Here is a 24,245-nt window from a genome sequence, read left to right as displayed (position 1 = left end):
CCCTCTTCATTTCCCAATTTAGATTAGCTAGCGTTTCTCTCTCTTTTCATCTATTTGCTCTTCTGAAGCAGAATTAAAAAAAAAAAAAAGCACACAACAGGATCAATCTCTCACAGAATAAATGCATTTCTGAGAAGAAATAAAATCTTTCCATGCCATTTTAAAATAGATTTACATTTAAGAGTAAGCTTATCAAAATTGATATTGTTAATACCATTAAGAAATCTGTAAATACCAGAGCAATGGTAGATGTTTTAGAAGTCAAATATAAAACATTTCAAAGTTTAATGGCAAAAAACAATTGCAGAAGCCGATATTTTCATATAAAGGCGAGTAATTGACAAAAACAATGGGATTGTAGCAGGCTCACAAAATTCTATTTATGCTCTTACATTGGCATCTTTTTAAAGGACTGTAGTATATCATGACTGTATTTATTTATTTAACACAGTTTCACGTGCCAAAAAGAGCGAGTAGATTTTCTACTTTTAGATTTTATGACACTTCCTCGGCCCCTAAATTTATACAGCCACATATAAAAGCATTTCAATAGACTAAAGGAAAAAACAAGTAACATCTTGAACACTTAAACACTCAAAAAAACCTGATTCAAAGCTCACTGAAAAAAAAGTACATTTATTTATCTCAGTGAGCTGTGGATCAGGCTGAAAGGCTCTTGATAGGGCTGTCTTCATAAAACACAGTTCATTATTTACAGGTTAAAGTACACGTTTTAAGTTTTTGTATTATGTACCATTTGATGAACATATAAACAAAATAACATCTAAAAAAAATTTTAAAGGAGTGACAATATATGTGACCCTTACAAATTGGTATTTCTGTGCCTTTCAGATGCAATTACTACAAAGGAGATTGTTTAATAAGAGGCTGAAAGTTTCATTAAATGTTTTGTTCAGACAGTTCTTTGCCATAATACTTCTGGGTGTGTCTTTATAGCTTATAGGATTACATACATTAGTGCAAACACCCATTTGATGAATTTCAACTCCAGCTGTTATACAGTCACTACAAGTACTGGATGAAAGGAATAAACTAAAAGTCTCAGCATCTGATTTTCTAGGAGCTAACAAGACAAAAAGTTTACTTGCCCAACTCCATGAAAATCCCGTTTGTAAAAAGAAATTTAATGTGCAATCTGGAAATTAATCACACATTTCCAGAGACTAAATGTATTCCCCAGTCAAAAAAAGTTTTAAACCTCATTATAGCTAACTAGTTTAAAAGTAAATTCTCAATACTAAAAAAACCCTGAAGCTCTTACTTACATGGACAAATAATTTCCTTTTTAATTATCTTAATTACCCAATATACCATGTAGTAAGATATTTAATAGATTTATATAAGCAAACTGCAATGTTCAATATTCAAACATTACAGTTTGGTTCACAGTTTGGTCTTAAAAGAAGACAAAACAACCAACCAAAATAAAAACAGAACAGCACAAAACATTACATCACTTTTTTTTCTTATCAGCAGAAAGAATTTCTCCTGCCCTTAAAGGCATCTTTTTTCAGACAAGTTTACTGTTGCATATCCTCTGCACACGTTTTGGAACACTTTATATGCCTGAAATTACTTAGCACATGCCACTGTCTATTAGCATTATGCACATACATTAAATCTAAAAAGCAATATTCATACAAAAAGAGTTGGTGTAAATACATTACTTAGACCCATTATTTAATAACACTTTAATATAACGATAATTTTGCAGACAGTTGGACTTTGCAATAAAGTAACATAAGATCTCACATTTTGGTGACTTCACCCATCCAAGTCATCTTTAACTTCAATGAACAATCCATCTCTACCTTGTGAAATAATGCTTGAATTTAAATAGCCTTAAAAGGTTTTGTGCTCCTTTTGATGCAGAGATATTCAAAAGAAGTATTTTTACCTTCAGAAATTATTATGCTTTCAGAAGTGGGTTTAGAAAACAATCAGCTATAATTACAATAAGAACTAGTACAGAAGAAAGATAACACAAAACATATACTTTAATACACTTACACTTAGTATTAAACCACAATAATAATTCCTTGTATTGTAACTGCTGTTTGCAAAAGAATTCTGTAATACTTAAGAAAACACACAACAAATTAGGTACATCATCCAAATTTGGTACAGGCCAAATTTTTAAAAACAATTTACTTTTTTGGGTGTATCAAAAGTTACAAGCACAGAAAGGTTCTGAATGTCTTCAAAATTTATGTCCATCCTGCAGCTGTGTAAGCAGGCAATGTTGGACAATCAAAACAAGCAGGCAGGCAATAGCATGAGATGCTATATGAAAATCTGACTAAAATATCTAAATGCCAATTCACAAAATATGATGCTTTAGCATAATAGAAATACAAAACATATTGATATAAGTTAAAAAGCATTGTGGGTTTTGTCCTAAGGTTGGACTGTGAGAAGATGGGAATTTAAAATACTACACCTTTTTTGCCCACAATGCCATACTAAGCCAACCACTACCACTGGCACTTCGGATTTCTTGCACTACCCCTCAAAAAAAGAGAATTATATAAATTTAATTAATTACCCATCTTTCTCCTCATTTTTTCCTTTCCCAATCATTACTAAGAAACATTCATAGTATTTCCTTTTCTACAGTCCTTCAAAGAATTTTTACAGAGCTGTATTTTGCTTTCCTTTTCACAATATAAGACAATATGTAGCAATTTGAGTTGAAGAAAGAGAATCATATTATAATTACATGAGAAACTGATATCTACATATTTGATAGGCTTCACAGATTTTCCTAAAAGCATTGAGATAATGCACTCTGGCTAAAAATCTGGAAAACAGAGAGCTATTTTATCTGTAATAATGCTGACACACAAATATGTAAATAAATCTATCTTGAGGCTGAACTGAGAAAACAAACATTCTAAATCAATTTTTCAATTCACTCATGGTTTTATTTTCAGGAAGTTGGGGGTTGATGCTTCATGCTACTAACTCACACTATACAAAAAAAAAAGGTAACATGACAGTCACTAAGAACTCAGCACTACTTCAAAGACTCATTTCATATGGCAGAGTATTTTCTACATACTTACACTGTAGTATTTTCTGAGGTAGCGTCTAATATCCAACAGTAACTTGTTGCTCATTTGAATCACATAGTTCAAAGGAGGCTCTTCACACTCTGTCTTGCTGCACCTTTTTAAGCTGGGTTCAATAAATCTCCCCTGAAAACAGACATGTAAAAACAGCACCATTATGACAGATGATGGAAACAGAAATTACCATAGGAGTTTAGATTTAATACATATCAATTCATATTATATATTATATCTATGTATATATATTATACATTATACATATCTATGTATTATATCTATTTAGATATAATACATATCTATATTTTTAAAAGTAACAGTCTTAAAGGGCTTATATGATCTGGGCCTCCCTTCTTCCCATCATGGTTGGCCACACCCATATGGGAAAACTGCAGAGCAGAGATATCTTCATTCTGTTCTTAAGGAAAGCTCTTTCAGAGAATACAGCACTATGTTAATTCAAAAAGAGATGCTGAGTATGAAAAAAAAAAAAAATCTCTGGACAGATCATGCTTCTCCATTTCCACCCCCCAAAAAACAGGTTTATTGTTTTATCAGAGAAAAACTTCAGCCACAGTCCACTGATCAGAACTTTGAAATCAACCTTATAGGTACTAATTATGAAATTGCCAACAGGGCTGTAGAGACAAACCTCATTAAAGAAAAATCACATTATCACTTCTATTTTCTCCATGTTCACAGAACAGCTCTTACAGTTTTGCACCATCTCTTTCCCTTATTTTCAAAACATTCTGAACACCTGACATTAAAAATTCAAGACCTGGAACTGTTGTGTGAACAGCTGAAATTAAGTTTGTGGGATTCTCACTAATGTAACACCAGTCTGGCAGGCTGGACAGTCATACAGCTTCCAGAAAACTTTCCTTCAAGGTAAGACTTAGCTGTTGTGAGCCATCTTGGCTAAACCCCCACTCACAATGCTAATTAATTCCAGGTGAAATAGAGGGAATTTTTGGCTTGGTTTCAGGATTTCTTCTGTTGCTTGGTGGTGGGGATATATTGTTCTTAAGGAGTTTGACATCCATTCCTCTCCAGTTAGCCCATCTGCAACTTGTCAAGTCTACATGCAATTAACTGTCTTATTTACAGCTGCAATGAACAAAAGTCAAGGATTCACGAAGTATCACTCAATTTGTGTGTCTTTTCCTCTTACTTGTTTCCAACAACCGCTTTATTTTGATTCAAAAAATGCAAAACATCTGCTGTTTGTCCAAATTAACTTAAAATAATTACTTTTAATTTAGATAAAAGATTTATTTGCTTTCAGTTTCAAGGTTTTCACTACTCTGAAGCTCACTAATTTGCTGATGACTAATATATACATAACATGCTGTAGAGTTAAATACTTGGCCTTATTTCAAGTTCTGATCCAAGGTCAGAGATACATTTTTTGGCAGAACTTCTCAACAAGAATGTACTCCTGTGACTTTTTATTCAATTCACAGAGACAGAAGGAAAGATAACATAGAAAAACCTTACTGTCAAGAAGGGAGGTGGGATGTAGCAAGATAAGCACGAGTTTAAAAAGCACTTTGTTCCAATTATTATGATTTAGGATAAAAGAACCTGCCATTGCTATATAAAAGTTTTATTAAATGGAGAACTGGAAGTTACTAAGGTGTTAAGATAAGGATTCCTTTAGAAGTAACAGCAACAATCATTCACGACTGTGGGCAAACAGATTAATGAAGCCATAAGATCTCACATGTTCTGCGAGACGACACAGCTGAAATGCAAAAATGGGAAAAATATGTCAGCACTATCCTATCAGCAATCATCTGCTCCAAGGCTATAAATAGCAGGAGGACTGAAACAATATGGTATCTTCTCCTACATCATATGAATCCTGTCTGAAAAGCTGTTTTCCCTACAAGCATTTTTTGCCCTCACCAGTGAACAGAAATGAAACAAAAAAACCAACTAACCGAACCATCAAAGACATTGTCATAAATATTTTCTGTTCCGCATTTGAGGCAGCAAAACTTGAATCTTTCACAATCCCTATATTTCTCCTCATCAGTGAGCTGAGCTGGGCCACCAACCAAGGCATCATTCTCATCTTTATGGTAATGGTGATGGACTCTGAATTGGGAGGGATCCAGTCCTATTAATAAGAAACAAAAATTTCAAAAGACTAAGAGGTCAACCATGCAAGCAGGCTTATTTTTCATATGCTTGGTGAAGCAGATTCAAAAGAAAGTTACAAAATGTAAATTCAGAAGCTGAAAAATCTCTCCTTTGCAAAACTTCCTCTATAAAACATAAATACATTCTACAATTTTTAACCATGAATAAAGGTTCACGAGACATGAAGAAATCATTTTACTTATCTTCTTACGCAAGATTGCTTTATAAATAAAACAAGCACACTGCATTATCATGGGAGTATGCAAGAGAACATTTTGTTTCTGAGGAAACCACTCCTAACGGATAGCTTTATTGTTATTTTCTTCTTAAGTTACACTGAAAATATTTCAATAAAAATGTGCATCATTATTAAGAAACGGTCTTTAAATCAAAATGGCACCATTAAAACCAAAAACAGAGAATAAAAACCCCATTAAAGAAACGCGGGTGCACTGCTATTACCAACTCCTTCAAGTCCGTACACAACTGCCAACTCTGATTTCAATGCAGTGGTCGATTTCATTTTGGCTCAGTGGTTAACAGCATGGAGGTTTCAATCTAATGCAGTGGTTAAAATTCAGCAGCAGCATTTAAAACCGCAGCGCTGGAGACAAAGTGCTTTATTTTTGATTGCCAGAACTCAAGATTTTAAACAAATAAATACACAAATGAGATCCCAGAAATACTGATTCAACCACAAATAAGTAAATAAGCAAGCAAGTACGAAGTTCACTGTTCTGGGAATAAGACTGCCAAAGTAAACTTAATAAAAATCCTCAAGTTTTGTCATCCTTTGTCATGTGCAACATTTTAAAAGTCCATGCATCTAATTTACAGGGGTTTTTTGTTAACTTTAGGAAAAAAAACATGTTGGGGAAAAAAAAACCTAATCGAATGAGCACGTAGGAGAAAACCTTCAGAAAACTCACTTTAGTAGTAGAACAAAAAGATCAGAGAAGCACTTTAAAAATATTTTTAACAGACATAAAGCCAAGTAACAGATTACCATGTATTAAACTACATCCTGTATAAATTTCAGTTTAAAAATGTAACAATTCCTATAAGAAACGTAACAAAGATTACAAATAGAAAGTGAAGCTTCACCTTATTATAACTGTACCGTGATACTTTAAGACAATGGTTAGGAACAATATTCAGGGAAACTACACAAATATTATTGCACTTAAAAAGCAGTTATGTTATACAGGCAGATATAGACTGTCTTTACATAAAAGATTTGTCTGATTTTAACACCACTATTCTGAATTTTTATGTTGCAGTCTCAAAACAAATTCAATCACAAGGGAAAATTCTACTGCCAAATAAGTTAATTTGATTCTTGATAGACTATGGGTTTCACTAAAATTTATTCAATCTTCCCAATTTTGTCAAAAGAAAAAAAATGTCAATGCATAAAGGTAACAAATTCACCTCCAGGAGGTTCCTAAACTTTTAATACAGTTCTCCACTATTCATTTAAAGAAAAAGCATACAAAGCAAAATACATTGCTAATAGCTTATTTTACATTTTAATACACATAGTATCCCCCCCAAAAGACTGTAGGGTTTTTTATTTGTTTGTTTGGGGGTTTTCTTTAGTTTTTTTGGTTTGGTTTTTTATGGGGTTTTTGGGTTTGTTTTTTTTTTTTTAACAAAAGGGTTGGTAATGTATCTGCAGCACATAGGTAGTAGATAGAAGAATTAGGAAAGGGAACTGGAGCTCAGTATTCAGATTCTGCAAAAAATCAAGTATGCAGTAGGTTGGATCTAAGTTAGCAGTGGTGAAAACAAAAATTCTCAGTTTACTCTGAGTTCAGAAGTGGAATGAAAAAACATCATTCCAACTTTCTGATACAGATACCTTTACAGTTCAGGTAGAAATCTTTGGTTGTTTCCCAAAAGTCAAATATGGAGCAAAGCGGCTCACTAAAAGCTAAAAGGAAACAAATTCTGGTCTTCAGGCAACTGCAGTTTTCCAACACTGAGTCAAAAACAGTGACAGTAAATATTGGTCATTTAATATTAATTTAAGAGAAAAAAGAATTCATTGTGAATTTAAATCACACCTATCTCTGAACTTTCTTAGCTGTTTTGGCTGGAAAAAACAACAACAAAAAATATTGTGCTGAACTGAGCATACATCTAAGGTTTGGTGTGCAAACAGCCATAGTGAAATAAAAGGGACTACAAATCGGGCTTTTATAGAACATGCCTACCTTAATTATCTTGTGGAATTGGGAACTATTTTTTCTATTATCTCCTTTCAGGAATAGTTAGTTGGTTCAATTGGTACCCTCTCAGACCAGGTCACACTGGTCACATTATTTTACTTGATACACAAAACAGAGGCTATCTAATCGGGTGGTGGAAGAAAAAAAAATAATATCTGGTTTTGGTAATTTTTAAATGAATAGGATGAGACTCATCAGTGAACTTCGAACTTTTTTTTTTCTTTTTTTTCTTTTTTTTTTTTTTTATCCTCATGGCATCAAGAAAAAATACAAATCAAAGGGACTCTGACTTACACTGACAGGAAAAAGTCTTCAGGGCTACATTAAATTACCTGCACCGGAGGTAAGCTTTATCACCTCACCGAAACTGCAAGGCTGGATGCAGGACTTTAAAGCACTGCAACATTACAAACGTGCTGATGAAAGCAGTATGACCAAACTAATTAATAGAACTAAATTCGGGGACTTGCTCCTGAATTATTTAAACCATTACTAACTGGCAGGCAAAACGGGTCACTCAAGAACCTGAAAAAACGGTCAGAGATTTGTACAAAACGCAGGATTTTAAAAGCAGCATTTCTGCGGATCGCTTGCGCCCTTCCTTCCCCCGCACTCCCGCGGGAACGGGGGCGCCGTGGGAGCGCCGCGGCCGCCGGGCAGCCGAGAGGGGGCCGGGGGCTGCTCCCGGGAGCTGTGCCCGGAGCTGTGCCCGGGGTTGTTAACGGGGCCGTTCCCGGAGGCCGTTCCCAGGGGCCGCATTCCAGCCGCAGGTGCTGGGGGCCGCGGGAGTTCCGCCCGCACCTTTCCCCAGGACCCGCGCGGGAGGGCGGGAATCGCCAGCCGGTGCTGCCACCCCGCGGCCGGCGCCGCGCACTGCAGCGGGGCCCGCGGGGCCGGGGCCGCCCGCCCGGCCGGGCTGTTCGTTTATTCATTCACATCGGTATTGCTTCTTTTATTCATTCATCTTAGCGTTTTTCCTTTTATTCATTCATATTTTCACTCTTTCCTTTATTCATTCGGAGCGCCCAACGCGCTTTAACGAGTCTCAGGTTCTGAGCAGGTCCGGAGCGTCTCAAAACACCCAGCCAGACCACAAACAACTAAGCTCACACGCTCTAAGGCTAGTTATTGTATTGTCATGAAGTTTCGTCATGACTTTAATCTTGATTTTCATCACTACACTCCCTACTGTGAGGAAAACCATAAAAAAGTCAAAACCTGAGGTAAATTCTGCACGCCACAAGGAGAGCAACCATCCTGGTTTCTATCTGCAGAGTCTGTCTGAGCAGCTGCTACACACTATATTAAAGACATGTAAACGATTCTCTAATAATATATATATATATATTTAAAAGACACTAAAAAACCAATATATTTAGTGCTGGTGGGTTTCCATACAAGAAGCAGCTAACACACAGCCACTGCATCAAAGCAGGGAGCAGTACTGGGAAGTGCCCCTAAGGAAAAGCCTCATCAGGACCCAGGAACGCCTCCCTACCATCAGCCTACCTGCCTAAGAAATGCCCAGTGGAAGCGATCTGCAGAGCACCACTGTGCACATCCCTCTGTAAGGCAGCAGAACACACCTCTTTAAGAACATCATGACATTGTCTAGGACAGCAGTCATCAACTTCCATCATTTGAAACAACAATACTATGTAGTAACAGCTACAAAAGTCCCACGGTTAAAGAACTCTGGTTCCGTAATGTCTGCTTGTTTCTGACAACACACAAATATGATGTAACTTTTCTTTGAGACAAGGAGCAGTACTTCACTTAGGTGTTAACAAAATACCCTTATTTGAAATACAGTAAGAGAATTGCTGTGGCATACAGTTCTTTCAATTTAAAAGCTAGAGATATTAAGGATGAAGTAAGGTCATTCAGGAGATTTAGGAAGATCAGATTCATTAAGATATAACTGATTAGATTGCACACTTTATTTAGTTTTACGAACTGAGACAATCCTCATCTTGTCACTGCATTTCCTCAGAAACTTCAAGATAAAGAGAGTGAATGCAGGAGTATGCCCATGAGGTTCTCATTTCTAGGAACAATGAATTTCCACCCCTCAAACACTAGGCAGACCTCCTACAATGCCCCAAAACAAAAGGCAGTTTTCAACTTGATTCCATAGCAAATCTATATGATATTTAAGGGTTCTCTGCAATTTTTAAGTTGTGTTATTTGCTCCTGTTCTTCATTGTCTAAAATAATTTGAAATTACTTGCTTTGAGCACAGACAGAACAAAGAACTTTCCAGCACTTTGATGTAAGCCAAGTTTCCCTAGCAGAGTTCAATTTTATCTACTCAGACTAGCAGGGTGACAGGAAACATTCACCTTATAAACATGCATTATTGTGGATTCTGTTAAACATGCAGCCAAGATCTTTCTTCTACAACCACTCTCCCAATACAGACACATATTCTCCGTAATACAATAAATCTGATTAGGGGAGGAAGACACACACAATGAGAACGCAACAGGATTTTGGTCCATAGATATGATGCTTATATATCCTTCAGAATGGGAAAACGTGCCCTTTTGCAACAAGATGGGAAAAACAATGGGAATTTAGATGTACATCATGATGAAAATACTAAGTAAAAAAGCCCAACTTAGCATCACAGATCAGTAAACAGTTTCCATATTTGCTTGTTTTAGCAAGCTGGACTCAAGTATCTTGTAGTCTTTTGTATCTTACAAAGGATTTTTGATTTCTATGAAAGAAAACCACTTGACTCTGCCTCCAGTACCATTTTAAAAACCCTGTAAGATAACTTCAGCTTGCAATGACTTATGCACAGCTCTGATCAAGTGCTGTATATGAAAACCTAAGCAGATCAGAAGTCTTTTTCAAGACCTGACTTTACCCTCAAGCTCAATTTAAGCTTTCCCAAGAAAATAAAGCTAGGGAAGGTGATAAAATTTTGACTGTACAGCAAGGTCAAACTGAACACACTTCAGATCTAAGACTGTAATATATACATACAGGTTTTTAGACTGACAATTGTGGACTATTAATAAACTCTCAGCTGCATGATGCTATTACAGACCATAAAAGAAATCTTCATCTGGAACATACTACAGTGCAAAAAGCAGCACAGGCATTTGCAAACAGTAGGTGTTATCAAGTGGCACAGAGTTCTTAAGATCTGGGTAGTTAATTTAGGTTTCTGAAGGGAGCCAGTCTTCTCTGAAAATCTAACCTGTTGTGAATAAGAGATCTGAATTTGAGCTTGACTCCACAAGACTAATAACCTTTGCCAAATAAAATAAACTAGCTTCAGAAATCGTTCCTCTCTTTTACCTAAAGGAAGTACAACTTTGCTGCCTATTTTAAACCCCTTCACCTAACCAAGAGTGCTTGACCTTTTCAGTCAGGCATACCACACAGTCAACTCTGACATCAAGGGAAAGTTGGATACCAAGGCCTTGCCACATAATAAACACGATGATTTGTGTGGTCAGCTTGCATGCGTGGAGCAGGGCTGATACCTCCTCAAAGCATGAGAGTTGCTGAGGACACATGGCAACATCAAATGCCCCCAAGAAATACCTTTGCTGACTCAGAAAAAGCAGAATTTCTGTCTTCAACCCCTTCTCAATAACCCAGAAATGGAGATAGAAAAAGCTGCATGTAACAAGGATTGTCTCGGGAGATTAAGATCCTTCATGGCTGTCATCCCCCATCCTGAGAAACAACAAGGCAGGACCTTTCTTGCACACACTCTAAGTACAATCTCCAAGCTAACCAGCTGTTAATAAGGGAGCTATAGAGAGGCAGTTACACACGTGAAGGGTCCTGAGGCAACCTGTGACCAGGTGATTTTTAATTGGCCAAATCTTGGATCTCGGCCTCCTTTACCTAAACACAAAGTTCTGATGACTAACTCTTCCTTTGAGCGTTCCAATATTCTGAACAAAGTGATTTCTGCAGGTCAGAACTTCCTGTAGACACAGGCATAGCACAGACAGATTATTAAACTGACACAGTGCAACTCTCTAACAAGTTCCCCTAGAGAAAAGGCAGTCTTGTCAAGAATTTCATAACCAGCAAAACTAACAACTTTTTCATGTCCTTCAGCAACAGTTTTAAAGATAATGAACTACATGTGGGATACAAAGCACTAAATTTCTGTTTATCAACTGGATCAGTCAAGTCTGTTGGTTAATCACTTCTGGGGAGGAAACAACATTAAAAGGAATATACACATAGAGCATAGCATTTTCAAGAAGAGAGACCCAATAGAAATGTTAACAAATTTTCAACCTTTCCATTTTCTCTAGTTAAGAAGTCTAGGGAATAGAGAAGAAAGAGGAAATCACAGTTGGGCAGAAAAATCTCCAATTCTCATTATGAGACACCTTTTAAAAGGACAAACAACTCTAACAAGAGCAATTCCCTGTTGCTCATTTGAATTAAACATATTGATTTCATGGATCACTAACATTAGTTAGATTTTTTAACAGCACTTCTTGGTTTTGGGTCCACTTAATTCCTTCATATGAAGCAGTTAAAACTGTTACTAAGATTTCATGTTTCTATTATCCAGTAAGTCAGTTGTAGCAACCAAGTTTTCACTTACATCCTAGTAAAAATTTATAATCTTTCATTGCAATTATCACTGTTTTTTTTCCTGGGAAGATGCCAGGGATGCCAGCATTTCTCTCTGAAAAAACGTTAGTTCAGACGCACACCCCAGAACTCCTTCAGTAACTTAAGAAAATCTCAAAGACGTGCAATAGTACTGTCATTTCTGAAAAGCAGATTTTTGCAACTCTGAACAAGGATTGTAATACTAAATTCATGTTAGTGATCACCTTCTGAAAAAACACTATTCAGCAGAAGTCATAAATACAATTAGAGTCCACGCTGCTTTCTACAGGCTGTGTAACACAAGCTATTTTTCAATATAAAAAGATTGATATGGAGGGAAGCATTTCTGTTGAGAAACATACATTAAAACCTCTCACTTTGGATCTTGCAATTCTTTAAATAAACTGAATTTAGAATACTTACCTAACCATGTTGCAATAAGAACAGAATCAATTCCCTCTATGGGCTCACATATTCTAGCAACTACTGGATGTATTTGCTGTGACAGGTAGTACTGAGTATCAATTGTAAGATTTTCTTGCTTTTTTAACTGTTCTGGAGCATATGCTCGCTGGCTGGCACTGAGATCTGATCCATCCTTAGGAGACACATACAAAACAAAGTGTGAAAAACGTCTATACAAAGAATTATGCTTCAAATATTATGCATTATTTTAATGCAAAATTGTTAGACACTCTTTTGGTTGATTTATTATGCATCCAATACAAATCCAACAGTAGTAAAAAAAACTGCATTGCTGATGCTGGCATCAACTAGCAAGTTCAAGAATGCAAAACCAGCTTGTATTATTGCAGCCTACACGTGCAAATCAGTACCAGTAGACAGAGTAAACAGTCCCATCTGTCAATTCTGAAATGCACAATGAAAACACATTGTAACCATCAGCCCAGTTAAAAATACACAGAGGGCACGCATTTTGGATTCACTTTGTACTAAACCAGCATTATCATTTTGCACAACAAGCAAATTCTAAGTCATGGATATCAAAGCTGTATCTATTTTGCTAGGAAATTTATATTCTTTAATTCTATAAAGAAGCAAATAGAATGAATGGTCAGAGAATGGACCTTCACTCATTGGTACAACAATAAATAACAGAGGCAACAGTGTTGATTTGGAAGAGGAAATTCTAAAATACTCAGAAATACTGAAAGAAATATATGGTGACATCTCAAGTCAAGAGAGAGCCACAACTTAGAGGTTAAAATATACATTAAATTCTTCTCCAACTTGAAAGAGGAAGATAAGAAGAAAATAATTTCATTTAGGAAGGTAATATTAAATTTTAAACAATATACATGGAGGAATTAAGCATCAGATGTAAGACAACAGTACTCTTGGAAAATATAATTCATTTAAATCTGTACAATTATAATCCCTGTCCTCAAATGCACTAAGAAATTTCCTTTTTAATGTGTGTCAAAAATCTTAGAGCAGAACTTAAAGCAGTATTTTAGCAAGATTCTGCAATAGACATAAACATTTATAGGAATGAGGGAGGGTGGGGAGAAGTACCACAACTGTTTTGGGGTTTTTTTTGCTAAGTACAGTCTCTTTTTTGATTTTTTTTTCAGCAAAATAAAACTAATGCATTAATACATGACACCTTCATTTTTTCATTTAAGACAAGCTACTGGTTTCAATAGGGTCAGCAACCATGGACTGAAAACCCATCACTAATAAAGACAGACTGCAAGCCATTGGTCCCTCCTACTCCTTTCAGACAACTTAGTATTCAGAACAAAATTAATTTAGGACTATTCAGCTCATCCAGCTGCTTTGCAAAAATAATTACAATGCAACTCCTTCAGCTCCCTTCTTTCAACAAGTATATTCTTCTCTTGTATTGTGCCACTGCTCAGCCGCACCCGTGGCCCAGCTCTCAAAAGTCTTGGCAGCTTTGGGATGCCAGGCTAAGAACTCTCAATTAAGTCAAACACAGTATCTTTCAGTTTGAAAATAATGAAGGAGCTGAAATAGTCACATTGTCAAGTTCATCAGCTTGCCCTAAAGGATCCCTTGGTCCACCTAACTCAACCTACACTTTTTCTTTTTGATTAACAGAACCGAAGTGGAGTATATATTTGTGAAATAGTGATGAGCATTCATAGGATAAACACCTGAAACCAGAGAGTGGCTCAAATTCCCCAGTCTGTACATCAGAGCTACTCCCAGATCCAATGACCATGAAATGAAGAGACTACAGGTTAAGACTGGAAATAACAATGACACTAGCCAACAACAACAATTATCTTTCCACAAATAGAAGGCTCTTTACCACCAGAATTTTCTTTTGCTAAAAACAGACACTAGGCATTTTCTTTAAAGTAAGTTCTACTTCAAACAGGAATGAATTCAAGGAGATTTTACCAGTCACTATATAGAAATATTTGCTGAGCTGATCACAATGCTTGATAAAACTAAATTCAGTACAGAAAACCGACTATTTTAAAACAGAAGACTACCTCACCAAAAATAAATGCCAGAACACATTTTCCCAGTAGCTGAGCTGGTTTTCTTTGCCGTATCTCAAAACAATACCTAGTATTTAGCTATGAAGAAAGACATTTTTACCTGACAAATGATATATGACACTGTGTCTCCTGCCTTCACCTTTCGGCCTCCATGAGAGTTTATCCACATGGCAACATGCACATGTGGCAAGGATTTTTTGTCAGGATAATCCTGGGGGTCTTTTGTCAATGCCTAAAATATCAAAGGGGAAAACAGAAACATAACTATGAGAAAAATCTATTACTTCAGTGACGGATAACTCAGAACTTTAAAAGACAAGATCACAGAGCAGCTATCTTCATCCTTCTAACCATTCACAAGTTCATGTGAAACACAAAGTAAGACAAAGACTGTAACAAATCTATTTGCCATATGTTAAGCCCTAGGTACCAGTCCTTCAAATTTTATAAATGTTATTATTAATGAAACAAAATGTTTTTACAATTACCATCTGAAAAATGTGTTAGCATTATAGACTAAATTGAAGATGATGATATTATACAAAATACAAAAATAGAGCCAGAGATTACCCTCTTACTCCTGTTCCATTAAGGTCATACAGTAAATCTTAATATTGTGTAGCTAAGTGTATCTAACAAGCTCTGTAGCAAGAGGATACAACTGAATTTAAATATTTCACTGTATCTCATACTACTGAGATTCCACAGTGAGTTTTCCATAAAATAAAATAAAATAAAATAAAATAAAATAAAATAAAATAAAATAAAATAAAATAAAATAAAATAAAATAAAATAAAATAAAATAAAATAAAATAAAATAAAATAAAATAAAATAAAATAAAATGCTACATTTAGATATTTACTGTCATCCCAATTCTTAGAAACAACTTCTACACTTGACCTAATAGTTAAATACATTTTTTTTCTGAAGTAGTAAAACAGAGTAACTTTAGGAATTTAAAGTGAACATTTTGCTATATATATCTTTTACTGGGACACTAAGTGCTCTTAGAAGATTTGCATCAGAACATTCTTTTTTTTAAGTCAATCATAAAATTCAATGATTTCTCTACACTCACCTGACAACCTGAACACATTTCTTAACTGATTAACACAGTCTTACAGAGCAGACAGATGTCCAGCTGGCAAAAAAAAGAGACTTTGGATGGACAGTTACTAAATCTATTCTATTAGAAGCATAAGAGGAGCATGAAATACCTAATACATGGGTGAAACACCCCCCCCAGCAGGAAAGGGGAGTCTCTGAAGCCAAAAACACATGTTTTATCATTGAACATTCACAAAAAAAAAAAAAAAAAAATCTCCAAACCACAATGCTTTTCCTAAAACTGCTGTAGACAAAGCAGAGTATTTTACTTCTTGTTGCAGGAAAGTTTTGAATGAGGGCTCAAAATGACTATTAGCTTGTTTATACAGAGCTTTCTAGGGAAATACTATGAGGGTTTTCTAGAAAACAGAGTATTTGATTCTTTTCCATTGCATTCTTCAGTTTATGCATTTCAAGCTTGAAATATAAAGTAACAGCTTAGGAGAAATGTCCTCCTTAAAGCATCAAGTCATTCTCAAAGTGCAGAATGAGCCTGGTAAACAGCAGGATGGGACAAGACACAAAGTTGTTTTTCTGAAGCCTCCAGCCCCAACAGGGCTTTCTTCCCTCATATTGTAGGATCTTCGCAGCATGTCCTGAACTATTCAGAACCTAATAAAACTCCTACTATTTCACAATATCCTAAGGATTAAAAAATATTTTTGTCAGCAGTCAATATAGTCAGGAACAGTGAAGTTTTTCTGAGACAGGAAAGAGCTGCAAGATCACTTACCTTGTTTATTTCAAACTGATTTGCTGGGATCTGACCACTGGCCACATTTTCTCCAATTTCTATAAGTCGCCTTTGAATATTTTCCACAATTATGTCTCGGGGCTGATCAGAAAGAATCTGACCAATTACATAGCTGCAAAAACAGTACAAAAATTAAGAAAAGCTTGGCACATGCAAAACCATTACAACAGCCACAATCTTCTCTTGCCCCAGATTTTCTCTAGACATTAAAGTGCCCAAGGATGAAGTATGATGAAAAATTTACAGAAATTTGCCAGTATATTTTTATGTTGTGTTTTATTTATTTACTTATTTTACTAAAAGCAAATTATTGCAAACAGTTCTAATGCTAAATAGTGATTTGGAATAGTTGAGTGCAACTTCCTATTTTCTGCTGCCCTATCATTTTTCCATTTATTATTCCATAGCAGGTATCTTAAGATGGGGGAGAAGAGAACATACCAAGTAAGCGAAGTCTTGCCTATTGCTGCAAAATGTGGTTGGAAGCTCTGCCAGCTGCAGAAGAGTTAGTCACTAAAGAACACTCTCCAACATTTGTATAGCTTTAATTACTAATACATTCCTAACTTGGAAAAATTTGCTTCTATTATGATGCATCTTTTCTTAGAAAATGCAAGTCTTAAGAACAGTAAGCAAGTGTGTGGTGTATTTTTACAGATGTGAAAAGTATTCATTTTTGGATACATTTGGACCATGAGCTGTTTAAGTTTTCAAGAGGCATTATACAATGAGTCAGCATCCAGATGACCACCTCTCCACTCTCTCTAATTTTCTTTCTATGGTGCTAAATGTATTACTTCTACTGAATTAAAGCATTAAAATGCCCTGTGCAATGACAATTAATAAACAGTCAATCCAGTATTCATCCTAATGAAGTATCAAAGGAGTCTCATGGCAAAAGGAAAGAGAAGCGGTCTTGGGGAAAGGGATCACCTCTTCAGGCTGCACCCAGTGCACTTCCAGCTTTTTTAGAGGGTGCTGAAAGTGCTGACTACCAGCTTCATAACCCATCTATGAAATAAAATATCTGACCTAGAACCTACAACCACAAATATCCTGACAGCATCTACCATCTTCACAAGATTTCAGCTCTGGTTTGTTAAATGGCATTTACAACACTGTGACAATTCAGAGGCACAGCTTCCACAGCAGATGCAAAACCAGATAGTGAAATAAGGAGACATTTGGACTTACCCAGCTATAAGGTGTTACCAATACCAGAAGGTAACATTTCCCATCTCCTAAAAAAATCAGCTAAATCCTAACACTGATGTTAGTTACCAATCTGTGATCTTCAGGAAACACAGTATCAAATGGTTAGGAGTCATGTACTATTTAAAACAGAGCAAAGAAGACAATGTCACAAAGAAACTTACTTTCCAGTCTGTTTAGCAAGATCACACCAGTCTCTCCGGACTATATCCAGCCCTTTTAGTTCTTGTTTAGTTACATATTTCCCATCTCCTGTTGGTTCCACAGTCAGAGCAGCATATTTCTTCTTCTTTAACAATAGCAAGGACTTAAAAATTCCATCAATATCAATTTCCAGCAATTTGTACAGCTTGTTCACTTCACTTTTGATCTGCAAATTAAAAAACATTAAAAACAAATGCAACAATTTACCTATGGACAAATTCAAGTTCCATATCTATATGCATTGTTTGTAAGTTTTAAAACAAGTTACACACTGTGTATTTGCATACACATTTTAAAGACTAGTCAGATATCATTAACTGATTACATAATAGTAACTACGAGCTACTATTAAAATTAAGGTTCACCCATTGATTTTTTCAGTATCTACAGCTTGGTCCATCTAACTCCTTAACAAAATTTTGAAAGAAAACATGGAATTGAAGGGACCTTGGAGATAACTGACTCCAGCTCATTTTACCAGAACAGCTAGTTCTAGTTCCATCTAACCTCTCACATAAATTAAGCAAACAAGGGATTTCATAGCACAGACCTACTTACTAGGCAAAGACAAGAGATGATCACTTAAGACAGAAAATGCAAATAGCCTTATAGAAAAGCGACCTTGCAAAGGAATATTTCCTTCTTCCCACTCTGACCCTAAACCAGGGAGGGGAAAAGAACTATGACTGCAGACCAGAGCTCTGTGTATGCATGTTCAGGAAAAACAGGCAAGTTTCTTTTACTCTTTCCCACAATATACCTACCTGCTCTATAGCCTGATTTCCTAGAAAGAAAAAGGTGCTGTTTTTCTACACACAGGCTACGTTTTCTCCATATACAAAAGCTTCAAATGGCACTGAGACATTGTCTTAATACAGTACCAAGTATCTCTTACCTCTGTTCTAAGGGGGCAGAAGTGCAACAGCTCAAAACAGCGTGAACCTTTAAGGACAAACTTCAGTTCCAGTACACATTTACCCACCTAGTGGCTTGGCTAAAAGTTTCCCACTTGCTTTTTTCTTTTTACTTTCTTCATATGTTTTCACGTCACATTCTTCAACAGAGTGTCTGCATATGCCAGGTGTCCTGTTTTACTCTTTACCTTCTTTCCTCTACAACTTACTTTCCCTGTTGATTTTCAGTATCCATAATCGCTCTTAGCACCAACTATGAACTATCCTTTTCTCATGTCTCACTGAAGTTTGATATAGATTCAAGTTCTTTGCCATCTAACAGATACCCTCACCAAGAACAGGACCTTCAGCATAAAATCTCACGTTTCCCACCCAGCTTTGAACTCAGATTACCATTTTAACCAAAAGTTTCCTTACAAACTTTTCATTTTTGTGTATACATATATGTATGTACTTAGTTTATCACACTTAGATGTCTGTTTTTTTCTATTGCAGGAATTACCATTATTTTGATATCCCCTGTATATTTCTAAGTTTTGAAGGACATCATGAGGCAAAAATCATTTTGCTAGGAAGTTCATATTTTCTTTCTTACAACAGTCAAACAATTCCTCTGAACATTTTTCTGCAATTTTAATTTTCAGTTTTTCTTTTTTACAGCATGCAAACCAAGTGCTCAAAACCCAACAACAGTTCAGTACTGAATGTACTGGCAAATCTGATTCACAAGGATGCACAGAAAATGAGAAAAAAACTTCTGCTAAGTAATGACTAAAAAGGGTATCGATATAAATAATGGAGGGCTAAGGGTGGGAGAGAACACACACATTAGATGGGGGAATTCAGAAAGCACATGAAAGGATTTTCTCCAATAAAAAACCAAAATTAATCTCTTGGAGGGATGCTTCATTGCTCAAGACTACCCATAAATTCACACTTTACCTCACAACAGTGGTACACTCACTAACTGCTCTCCCTGTAATTGTTTGCATTAAAGCTGTGTGTTTTCCATACAGCCCACATTAAAGCAAAAGTGTAGCAAAAGCAATGTAAATATTCCTCACCTCTGAACATAAAATTTTGGGAAAGAAATTATTATGCAGTGGAGCAGAGACATTTCTTGAGAGCATTCCTCATCAAAACAGACAATTCTTTAACCTGTTTTTTTTTAATAGGAATCACTCGAAACAAGGAAAATGTAAATGATCAAAGTGTTTACAAAAAAAGCAACTGTCACTTTCTTGAGGAATAAACAAACAATAAACATGTGAAATGAGACAGATATGAATCACTTATTTCTGCCACAGAAAGGATATTGAAAGCCACAACATCTGCAATTTTGATGCTAGGTTTGACTGTGCTGGTTTACAGAGATAAATTTATTCACTTTTACAGTTTTTATATGTTGTATTTGATTTTAATCAAAACATGTCTTTCTGTCTTTTTTTTTAATTAAAAAACCAACCTCAACTGATATGTAATACAGAAGTACAATGGATTAAAAAAGCTTAAGATTTTACTCTCAATAAACAGCTGACAAGTTCAAACACATACCTATTCTCTCAGAAAACCTGACTCTAATTCAGAAGTATTTAACCTATTATGCTTATCCTGCCAGATTTCATGGAATTTATTATTAACAATCTTCTGTAATATTTAGCCACCAAATGGAGCACAGGGGCAAAAATTAAACCAGAATGAAACCACACACACAAGACTGGAGTAAGACTGAACTTTCCTATACACTACTGTGTATACACTTGAAATTCTACATAATCTCCTATGTGGAAAACAAAAAAAAAGACTGCTTTCTACCATGTCAGCAGCCCTCCTGCTACTCAGTTATGACATCAAGATATTATCCCATTTTCTGCTCCTGAATGCATCTACTTCTAAATGTACCCACTAGCATGAAGGTAGAAGTATTCTAAAAAACCCCAGAACCACTCTCTGCCTTAAAATCAAATTACTTTTGTTTAATACTATACTGAATATGTCTATGCTTTCTTTGGTTTTTTTTAGAGATTCCATAGCTCTCATTTTCATCACAATTTCTTCCATCTTTCAAAAATAGCTTCTCTTATATCTTTTCTTTAGAAAGTTCTGAAACATTTCTCACTTTTCTTCCACTATTTCAGAGAGTCACAAAACTTGCACATCATTGACTGCCAGTTCCTAATCAATCAGATCTCTTCTGTATCTGTATACCATGGAAATTAATATTTGAACTTACCACTGGAAATCTGATAACATATTGAGTGTCATACAAATTACATAATTAAACAAAACTAAACTGAGAAATATCCCTTGTGGGGGGAAAAAAAAAAAAAAAAAAAAAAACCACCAAACTGTTCCTGTTGTAATTGAAGTTTATGTGGAGGAGAAATTGTAACTTATGTTTTGGTGCAGCAAATATTGAGATAATCTCCTGCTACCTCAGGATTAATAAAAAAATCTTTTTTTTTTTTTTTGCAATGAAATGTTTAGTTTAATCACTTTTAAAACTGCATAGAATAGCAACACCTGAAAAAGGGCACTCTGAGATTTTACTCCTTCATAGGTTCCATACATTGTGAAGTTCTTTCTCATCCATATTCTCTGCTTGTGCCACGGAATCGTCTCTTAATACCATCTGCTCCACTCAGAGTAACAACACAGACCTATGTAGGAAATCTTCAGAAAGGAAAAGTTCCTTACCTTATTCCCCAGCTTGAAGACCTCATCCAAATTGGTGCTATTAGTGTTTATCATAATGGAATCTGTGTCTCCATAAATCACTTCAAGGTTCATCTAAATGAAAAAAATTGCTTTGAAAAACAAAAAAGAACCACTCCATCTTCTACAAGTCCCACATAACATTCAAAGTTCAAAAATATAATTATCTATATACTACTCCTTAAACACTAAAAAGTATACCAGTAAGAAAATAAAAAATAGTTACCGATAGGTCTGTACATTTCATTAAAACCTATTCGAATGTAAAGAGAATAAAGAAACTCCAGCCACTGATATGTTAAAAAGACCACCGTCCAGTTGTGTACATAATATATGTAGGTAAAATTTTACTAAATGAATACTAGAAAAATAAGTCAGTGAACAAGTCTGATCTTGAGAAACAGCAGGAACTCTGATCAGAAATAACTCTGGACTGCTAAAGACACAAGAAGATCACTTCCACAAGACTGCTGGACAAATTCAGTGACAAGGCAGTCAGCTAAAATGTTTGAAAGGTAATACCACAGTCAGGTATCCCAACCCATTTGCAGCCATCACAATACTACTGGGGGGGAAAAAAAAAAAAAAGAAAAAAAAAGAAAAAAATACTTAGATTCTGTATTTCAAACCAATCTGTGAAAGCACTGGCTAGTGGATGACAGCAACTGAGAATACCACAGCACTGTCCAGATTAGGCTGCTCTTCTTCACTCTTTCAGATTATGCAGAAGGGTTCATATTTCCATCTTCCCTCTCCCATCTTTTAACTTCTCCTAATCCAACCACTTGCGTTTGTCCTCCCCTGGGCAGCAGATCTTTCAGGGAATGCTCCTTTTGGATAAGGATCTAGGTAATATCACCCACAAGTTTTATCTTCTCAGGTTCTACTGAACAATTACACCCAGAGATGAACACAAACATTTACTGAACCCCTTCTCTTTGACTGACACTCTGCCTCTCACATCACTTCTGATTCTGATCCTTGTAACAATTTAAATGCCCTACTTGGAGAAGACTGTATTCAAACACCAGCCATGCTTCCATAATACTCTGGATAACAGAGCAAATTCTAGACAAACCGAGGAACATAAAGTCTGAGGTGCACACAAAAGGAGTAGCAAAAAAAAGGTGAAAATAAAAATTGCCAACACTTGTAAATGTCACAACAAGAACAAAAAAATTGGCAGATGTATCTAATTGCATAAGATTAATTTTAAAAAAAAATTAAAACCTGACATTTTTAGTGGTGGAAAACCAAGGCAGCTGTAAAACTGCAACATGGCTATGTCCATGTTAAACTCCACAGAGTCAAAAAACCACCCTGTGACAGAGTTTAAAGGATGCCAAAAAATAAACCATAATAAACCACTAGAACACATGGTATAACAGGTCTATGAGTAAACTCTAATTAGCACTGTTGCTAATTTGCTTGAAACAGTCCCACATAGGCTTCAAGCAGGGTCCAGATCATATCTGTGGTAGGAAAAGAAAAAAAGCTATAATCCATCAGGAAGGATTACATTTGTAAACCAGGCATCCTAAGAAGTGATTTCAGGTCTGTTTGGGTTACAGTTCTCCTAGAATAAAAAAATTTCACCAGGTGTGCTCTTTAAGTGTTGTTGTTTAATGAAAATGCTCAGCATTACCTTCTGCACCATCTCCTTGGTATGCATCAAAATCTAAAATAAAAAAAAAATTCGAAGATTAGCGTATGATATAATTACAGGCTAACACATGCAAACATACCCATTAGGTTGCTAACTCCAAATGCTCTCACCTTTCAAAACAAAGCAAACCACCTCTCTCCTGGCAACACACAGTCACCTCAATACTCCTATTACATGAGTAAATTCTTGTTTGACCTTGTATTAATGCTATTATTAACTCCCCTAAAACAAGATTAAAACAAATCTCAAAATTGCATGTGCATGCACACATTCTACCTTAAGAAAAAAAGAACACTGAATCAAATGGCTTAAACACAACCTAATCAGCAAGTGCCAGAATTAAGTCTCTTTCAGTAATTTAGGTCAGTGGTTGCCTTTATATCCATCATCTTATCTCTTGATGTCACTGAAGTTTTTCCCAAAAACATCCTGTCTTATTCAGTCCAGCCTGGATGGTGCTCACATAAGACGACTTAGTCAAAACATTGAATACCCTTGTAACAATCTCAAAATGGGTCATCAAAAAGAAAACTCCTTATGGAAACCAGAACTGGGACAAAGAGCTGGGATAAAGACACAATCTACCCTTGATTCAGTGGGCAAATCTGCATGTAACCAGGCTTGATACTCAACCAAGAATGCATCCCAAGTTCCCCAAATGCTCTGAAATAGCACCTCTCTGAACCTGAGAAATAGCTAAAGAGACCTCATGTGAGTAGGCTCCTGCTTCCACCTCTAATAGTGCTCAGCACTATTAGTGGAGGGTGGGAAGAGCACATCATCTGAAGCCACAGGTACAGCTGAAGCACAGAAAAGGGACAATCAAATGAGCTTAATGAAAAAAAATGTGTAGCTGCAGCAGCAGGAAGAGCTTGGTGAATTCTGCACAGCTGCATGAGAACCAACATCTGGTCCATTCCTTCAGTCACTTGGCCACATTTCCACTGTACTCCCCACGTTCCTTCTTATCAACATCCTGCTGCTCTGGCACACTGCTCCAGTTTCCACTTCCCTGGTTTCAGTCCTTTCCACTGCCACTCAGCATAAACACGTTTTTCTTCAGCTAACCCTGCTAGTCATATATATGTATACTTTAAATTTTCTTG

General features: G+C 35.9%; 1 protein-coding gene across 2 annotated transcripts in view; it reads right to left on the bottom strand.

The window, feature by feature from the left end:
* Positions 1 to 24,245, bottom strand: part of POLA1 (DNA polymerase alpha 1, catalytic subunit) — a 186,526-nt gene that overhangs the window by 97,459 nt on the left and 64,822 nt on the right. For both annotated transcript variants that reach the window (XM_066176965.1, XM_066176966.1), the window contains exons 27-34: positions 23,119 to 23,151; positions 21,456 to 21,548; positions 17,805 to 18,010; positions 16,408 to 16,540; positions 14,666 to 14,797; positions 12,494 to 12,668; positions 5,036 to 5,214; positions 3,087 to 3,218 (exon numbers count right to left, since the gene is read on the bottom strand). In XM_066176965.1, the coding sequence (XP_066033062.1) occupies positions 3,087 to 3,218; positions 5,036 to 5,214; positions 12,494 to 12,668; positions 14,666 to 14,797; positions 16,408 to 16,540; positions 17,805 to 18,010; positions 21,456 to 21,548; positions 23,119 to 23,151 (1,083 nt within the window). The remainder of the gene's footprint in view (positions 1 to 3,086; positions 3,219 to 5,035; positions 5,215 to 12,493; positions 12,669 to 14,665; positions 14,798 to 16,407; positions 16,541 to 17,804; positions 18,011 to 21,455; positions 21,549 to 23,118; positions 23,152 to 24,245) is intronic.

This window comes from Chamaea fasciata, unplaced genomic scaffold (assembly GCF_029207755.1).
Source record: "Chamaea fasciata isolate MVZ Bird 193981 ecotype frontalis unplaced genomic scaffold, bChaFas1.0.hap1 SCAF_2, whole genome shotgun sequence".
Classification (NCBI taxonomy): domain Eukaryota; kingdom Metazoa; phylum Chordata; class Aves; order Passeriformes; family Sylviidae; genus Chamaea; species Chamaea fasciata.
Note: the sequence above shows the minus strand (reverse complement) of the source record. Positions and strands in the feature narration are given on the sequence as shown.